The sequence below is a fragment of the Lampetra fluviatilis genome, chromosome 5 (genome assembly GCF_964198595.1).
Source record: "Lampetra fluviatilis chromosome 5, kcLamFluv1.1, whole genome shotgun sequence".
In the NCBI taxonomy this organism is placed as follows: Eukaryota; Metazoa; Chordata; class Hyperoartia; order Petromyzontiformes; family Petromyzontidae; genus Lampetra; species Lampetra fluviatilis.
The window spans coordinates 9,410,413-9,418,247 of record NC_136279.1 but is presented as its reverse complement, the minus strand read 5'-3'; the positions used below and the strand labels follow the sequence as shown (position 1 = coordinate 9,418,247).

At 44.3% G+C, this 7,835-nt stretch overlaps 1 protein-coding gene across 1 annotated transcript in view; it reads right to left on the bottom strand.

Moving 5' to 3' along the window:
• Positions 1 to 18: 18 nt before the first annotated feature.
• The window catches only part of LOC144932522 (cytoplasmic FMR1-interacting protein 2), a 34,487-nt gene continuing 26,670 nt past the window's right edge, over positions 19 to 7,835 (bottom strand). The window contains exons 30-32 of the mRNA XM_078856692.1: positions 6,330 to 6,496; positions 5,478 to 5,625; positions 19 to 5,067 (exon numbers count right to left, since the gene is read on the bottom strand). Of these exons, the coding sequence (XP_078712818.1) occupies positions 4,861 to 5,067; positions 5,478 to 5,625; positions 6,330 to 6,496 (522 nt within the window). The 3' untranslated portion in view covers positions 19 to 4,860. The remainder of the gene's footprint in view (positions 5,068 to 5,477; positions 5,626 to 6,329; positions 6,497 to 7,835) is intronic.

Below are 7,835 nucleotides of genomic sequence, written 5' to 3'. Positions count from 1 at the left end.
TATTTGTCATATTTTATATCGACAGCAGTTTCTCCCACGGCCCTCCACGGTACAGCTTTCTGTGATCACCATCAGGTGTAGTGGCCTAATTTGCATATTATGAAACAAATATTGGTAATCATGAAAATGCAGTGTGGACATGGGGGAGGTAGTTGCACAAGGGCAGACAATTTGTGAAACACTCAAGTCGACAGGACATGTGGGTGTCAGAAACAAGTGTCTTGCAAACCACTGCGTGTACCCAGGTATAGTCATCCACAATATCAGTCATCTGCATCCAGGAACCACACCTGTCAGTCACCGACACCCATGGGGTCCTGGTGTAAAGAACGTGTTGTGTATCACCGTCCCCTTTCACCTCACGTCTCCGCGTGCCGATGGCCTGCTGCACACGTGCGTCTCCAACGATGTAGCCTGGGCATCTTGGTTTCTTGCAAGTTTAAATGCACTCCCACCAAATCACAGCCAACCCACTGCAGAGCTCAACATACCCGCCCTTCACGAGTCCCAGCAATCTGCACTGCCAGAGCCCCCCATCCAAACCGCAGTGCTCGACCACAACTTCCATCCACCCGCCTTCGTAGCCCAGCACCTAGACTCTTCCAGCCCGTGGGCCCAAGGTGCAGTTGCAATGCCTGCACACTCGATAGCTGTGTCAATGCAAGATATCAAGAACTCTGATCGAATTATCATTGCAAGTTGTGCCTCTGCTTCACCTAGGCTGGCGTGCACTGCCAGTGTACGCCATCACGCAGCCCACGAGCGTTGCCAACTTCAAGACATATTAACAGTGGTGTTTTCACACTAGACTTCCTTATTGCGGGTGAAATTGTTTCATTGCGTTATATGCTTCTACGCACATCAGTATATTGTAATTTTCTGTCCTTCAATGTGCCCCGAGATCTGGTTCAAATCTAGTCATCCACAATTCATCGCGCACACCCAGTTACTCATCCATACTCAGGCACCCACACCCAACTGCTCAGCTATAACTTGACACTGGAATCCTACCACTTACACCTTATCACTTACACGCTACTACCCACAGCTATCCACGCATATTTCCTATGAACAAATCACCATATATATACCCATCATCAAAGCTAAACATACTTTCATCCTGGTTAGTACACATATTATGTGCTTGTACTTAGTGGTCAGGAGATGGCAGACAGCAATGGATTCTTGAATGTATCTGTGCCGGGGCCTTTAGGGTTACCACCTCGTAAGTGTGGGATTTCTCTGGGCACTGCGATATCCTTCCACGTGAAGCCAAATACTTGTGAACAGATTTGAACAATCGTTCACAAACCTCCTCAAGAATACTGACACAATGAAGATTTCCTGGGCCAAAAAGAAAGCATTATTATTTATCTGGCACTCACCTAAACCCAGCCACTCATACCCAGCTATTGTTATCCACAGCTAACAAAGATTGCAGTTAATATCATGAAAGATTTAGTTTTAAGTTTGAACAGACATCGTGCAGGTTCAGTGTTAACATCAGGCAATTCCATATCCTGTTTAAAATGCATTTCCCTCATACAAACCATGGGTTTAAATGTTTACTCCGGAGAGCACCGATGTCTCTCTCACTTGCTTCTACCACCACTGCACACACAGGCTGTGATGAACATGCATCTCCATGACATTTAATTAGTAAATGTGGTCTAAATCCAAGGTGATGGAGCACATTCACCACTTCCTTTTACAGCTTTCTAGCCAGCTCTTAAAATATTAATAATAAAAAATACTGCACTTAAAAAACACAAAAAGCACCAAAAATCCAAAGAAATCAACCAATTAAATTAATAAACATCAATAAGTACCGCAACTGAGGACTATGATGATGACGATGGTGGTGATGGATAACACTAAGATAGTATACCTTTATCAACCACACTCACACCGAGCCATTGGAGAATGTAAATTATCACATTAAGTAGCTAATATACAAAATAACATCGACATCACCAGCATTATCGTCACAATCATAATTCGCATTACTATTAGTATCACCACCATTATCATTATCACCACTGATAACAACAACTCTATCATCCATGGGCATGTTTGTCATCACCATAACACAAATATCATAAATATACTCGTCACCATTGATATCATGAACACCACCGTCATTATTACCCTTACTCTCACCATTACAATCATCACTATCATCATGAACAATCAACCATCAACATTATCAAGACCGATCATCACTGTCACAATGTTCATCACTCACACTATTATTATCATCACCGTCATCAGTAACACAACTATCATCAAACATACAAATTTTTGACCTATGTTTTCTGGCCATTCCAGTGTTTCTCCCACATGTAAAAAAACAATTACTCAAAAGGAACAGTCTAAACATCCCAAAGTAGTACTTGATTTGAGACTTACTGAGGTTTATCTGGGTAAAGACAAAAGTCAATTGAAATCGCCATTTGTTAGTGCTGCCACGTTAAGAGTGCCCGGGTAGGTCTCGGCAATATGGTCTGTCACGGCGTTACAATAATTGTTTGTCAAAACTCAAGGAGCGTGGTTCACCATGCGTCAATCATCCAACATATGTTTTACTTAACCTGGGAAAGAAAATTTCCGAATTATATGAAATCCCATTCCGATGGAGGTTTTTGTACGGTCAGTGATGACCAGGCAGGCTGAGACCATCAACTCATTGCACACAAGGACCTTGTTAAACCGTGGGTATCTGGAGCCTGAATTTGAATGCAGGAATCACAACACTGCTGGCTCATTGTCGTCACATGACCACTGGAAGATACACGGCCCTCGAGCTCAAACTGGGGATCTCCACATTGCTGACTAGGCCTCGGCAAGGTAAGGTAAAAGGTAAAAACGAGCCTACCCTTTACCTTACCCCTTGGCATGTCGACACCTTTACTCTTTACCCGGTAAAAAGGGTAAATGACCGTACCTTGCCGAGGCCTAGTGCTGACCCAGCTCTCTGACATGACTCTTATGAGCCTCTCTGGGTCAGGTAGCCTGCTCATTGTACCCATAGTTATGGGTATAATAATTATGGGTACACCTATTAAATTACCTCATGGCCATGTCGATATAAGTTTCAATGTAGAGAAACCTAATCAGTGTGCAAATGGACATACCTGTATATATGGATACATAAAAAAAATGTGCAGTTTGGCTGTACCTGTATTCTCCTGACTACGGCTTGTAAAAGTGTGACTAACCTTAGCTCGTCGCGACACACGCTTGACTTTACGTCAGATCGCGACTGCAAGTCTCGGGGCAACATTTCCCGTTGCCTCCAGGTGTAAATGGTACGCCGCAAAACTCTACAGCCATTGCAGACTGCAGCTCATCAAAATGCAACGCAGGACACAGTATAGTAAGCGTGTAACGATTCAACCCCACCACAACGTGATTCATTTTAACAATTCAGTTTCATGGTTTGATACAAGAGTCGATTAATCTTGTTTGTGATATAATCTAGTTTGTATTGTGTCTCATAAGTACGATTTTTGTTTGTTCTGTCTCATTGGTTCCATTAGAAAAAGGTAACATTTGAATATAAATGGATATTATTTGCATGAAATACAAATTATTGAATCTTACAATCACGGATTGAAACAATACATTTTAGATTTATGTAGCATCTAAATGTGACCGCTAGTCGCGATGCTGTAATGCATGCATTGTGAGCACAATAATTCGATTTGAATTGATAAATCGTTAAATGTGGAATGGTGAGGCCAGCAAAAAATATATATAAATAGATGAAATGACACTCAGAATTATAAATCAGCGAGAAAGTTTGTGCAGCAGTGGTGAAGGTAAAGGGAAGGGTTAGAGGGAACAGGACTACACGGCACACAAAAAAAACAACACAACATACACGCACAGATTTTAAAATAACGACAGTACCATTGCCAGGACATTTGGCACCCCTATGTAGGTGTGCCTGCAGCCCTCAGAGCATTAAGCTACACATGCAACCAGAAGTAGGTTTCTCTGCAGCACGCTGCAATTTGTCAGCTCGCAAATTGCAATTCACACTTCAAATTAGCGAGAGAGGTTTCTTTTAAGATCTAGGTGTTTCTAATCCAGGCTTCAATTGAGGCCAGAGAGCAGATTCATATTTGCATGACTGTTTTTGAAACATTGCTACGCAGAAGGGAAGCGCTTTTACAGAAGCAAATGCAGTCGTGCTCTGCTCCTCAAAGTACGAGTGGATGTGGCCACGATAGGGAACATGAAATGCTCATGGGAGCAGATGGGCCCACGCGGCACTCTCATACAAAGTGTGCGTACGCACTTTCCGACTAATCCCACACTGACGTGTGAATAAACACGGAGAGATCTTAAGTGGCGTGAGGGAGAGAATAGGTGTTGAGTGAGCATTGCGGAGGTGTTGAGAGGGTGTTGAGAGAATGGTGAAGTGGGAAGGGGTGGTGAGGCGGTGTAAAGGAAGTGTTCGGAAAAGGCTGGGATTGGACACATGGAAGTGTTGGTGACATACTGTTTCTATAGTAATGAGGAATTGTTGGCGAGTTGATGGTTAGGCATTTGTGATGTAATGGTGAGGTGTTCGTGAGGTGTATGGTTCTAAATTGTGTTGGCGAGCAAGTCATGAATAAGTTACTGGTGCTTGTTTGTGAGGTATTAATGAGGCATTGGGTGCCGGTGAGGTTAATTGGTCTTGAGGTTGATTGGTGGTGTTCGTGTGGTTCTAGTGAGGCATCAGTGAGTTTTAAGTGGAGTATGAGGTGCTAGTGAGGTTCTCGCAAGGTTCAAGATAGCACTGGCAGACGACTGACGGCGGATGGGTGACCAGCACTGTTAACGAGGTGCGCGTGAGTTGCTCATGAGGTGTTAGATGGTGCTGGCGAGCGACTGGTGGATAGGTGGCTGGAAGCAGCGCACGTGTTCGGCGGGAAGCCCGTCACTGTGCCCGTGTGGCGGTGGCGCCGTGTGGGCCGGGTCCCACTCGGAGCCGCGTAGATACTTGTTGAGGACGGCGAAGATGCTGTTGTTTAGGATCTGGTATCGCCGGATCCGCTCCACCATCTTTTTCAATGGCTGGGGCGTGGGCACAGTGGGAGAGCGAGAGGGAAACACCGTGCAGTTACAGCGCAATGATAAAACAATGTGGCTAACGTGCAGTTATTGATCGACAGATGACCTTTTAACATTGTCAGCCATGATCAATCTTCTGCTAGATTAAGGCTTTCCCCAAGTCGTTGCCATCTCTCACAGTCCTGTGACATAACAATGCATCCAGCACATGCACTCAAGCTGAACTCATTGCTTCATCTCTCAACTGTGAACCTCTTCTTGGGCGCGTTATTTACTTTGGCTGCCAGAGCGGCCTGGTGGTGGTGTGGTTGCGTTTGCAGTGCAATTTTGGTTGTGTAATGAAGTAGTATTTGCTGTGGCTGATGTTTGTTTGAATCGCGGTTGCCGTTGTGGTGTGGTTGTGGCTGGCGTACCACGTTCTTGATCACGTCGTCCTTGCCGTCCTGCCTCTGCACCTTGAGCAGGTGGTAGCAGAAGTCGAGGAGGTCAAACCTCCTCTGCTGCCCGAGCAGCGTCATCACCGCACAACCCGCCCAGTTGAGCCCGTCTCCAAAGCACTGCCTACACCCACAAAAACATCAACAACAAGAACCATATCCATAATAACTTCGATCAAAATCAAAGCCATTAACATGTCTGCAGTGTCATCACCGCACAGCCCACCCAATGCAGCCCGTCTCTTGAGCACTGCCTACACTGAACAACCACCATAACCAAACAACTGTATGTGTACATCCTCCCTCTAATAGTTCCTGTGTGCATGTACCCTCCAATGTATATGTGCACCCATGCGTATGTGCATACATGTACCTCTGTGTATGTGAGGGTAACCATCAATGCATGCACTGGGCATATAAAAATTCATCCCCTCAACTCGGGGTCGCGTTTAGACTCAACAATCAAAAATTTTTAGCCACAAATTGATTATTTTAAATATAGCACTCCTAGTGGCTAAAAGGGTCAATTAAACCAATCAAATATAACAAATTACCATAAAAAAACTGGTTCTTACGCACACAATTAATAATAATAATGTATATATCATGTCGTTCATGTAAAATTGCATCCCACATTTCCGTACCAGAGACAAGCAATAAAATAAATAAATGTAATTGAAATTTCGCAAGCCATATAGCACACCGAAACTATTTAATATTCCGCATGTACGGTGGGCAAAAGATGAGATTATTCACCGATTAATCATCGCAAGCTTATCAGTTCTATGCGTGCGCGTACTCCACGAGTGTATGCGTGCGCGTGCGTACTCTGCAGTGAATTCGTGCGTGCCCACGGGGATGCAGTAGACAAACTGCATGGCGCTCCACAGGCGGTGGAACTGCACGCACTCGTCCACGTGCATCACGCCGTTGGCCGGCGGTGGTCCTCGCCACACGGGGTCGTCCAGGCACGTGCCCGCTCGCTGCAGGATCACCTACACGCAAAGCATCAAACGCGACACTCCCTGATTAACCATGACCCGTCGGTAGCGACAACGACGAAGGGAAGAGGCCCACAAAAAGGCAAAAATTCTTATCTTCGCAGATAGATTTTTGGGTTGCACAGCAAGAGTTTGAAACTTTGTTAATGAGCATAAGACTTCAACAGGTAAGGTCAAACACATCATTATGTGATTCAAGGAAGTTGTATAGCACCTCTAGTGGCTGCAGGTTTAACTTATCCAATTCCCTACAAAATACACAATTACAAAATGTCATGCACACAATTCGATGCAGGTGACATGAACAAATACAAATGTATATTTTAATTAAATAATTTAGTTATCTTTATATACCTAATGATTAAATACACCCCCCCATGGGCTGCTGGAAACTGTAAAAATGTATCTAAGCAAGTCACAGTTAATTAAATGCTCTAATTACAGCCATTTATGCTTTAATCAGCAAGTCTTCAATGAATGCCCAGTCCATTCAAATTTGCTAACTCCATGGCACTCAGTGCCTCAGCCGCCATTAACTGGCGGTTAATCTCAACTTAATTAATCGAACGCGAGGCAACTGGGTGGCTCAGAGTTCAGGGAACTGAGTTGGCACTGCTTAGATCTTTGGGTCAAATTCAAGCAGCCACCTGTGATTAAACTGTGTTCTCAAGTATAGTGAGTTGATGGGCTCAAGTGACTGCACAACATTTGATCCTTATGGCGGTACCCCGGGGTACCAAATAATACAAAATGGCCGAGGCAATTAAATATTTTATTTCTGGGACACTATTTTTTCCAGGGGTGTACATAACTCCGCGACTGGGGTACCAATCAATCCGAAATCAGTGCTACTCAGCGATGTCGAAACGCAGCGAGGACGATTGTGCTGAAACCCTGAACGCTCGCAGTATGCACCATAGTGCATCGTGTACAGCTCGTCGAGATGAGTCGATTGCCGCATCGCCGACCATCAACAGACTAAAAATTGCTGCATCACGGACATTATGCGAGAGCCGGGGTAATATGGTACCCCGGGGTACCGCCATAAGGTTCATTTATTGATTTCAATTCCAATTCTCAGAACTATAAAATATCAGCGTGACCATCATGAAACAAATATTACTCTCATATGGCAGAGTGGGTGGACCAGGTTACTTGAAGGCATCTCAGAGGTAGCTATTTGATATTTGTTTCTGTGTGACATTCTCTGGTACAAAGGGTAGAAATATTCTCTGAGCAACCCAAATTGATACAATGCCTCATTACATGACACCGATAGCATATTTGGCATAAGATTTGAGCAATAAAGATTTTAAAAACAATATATCGATGG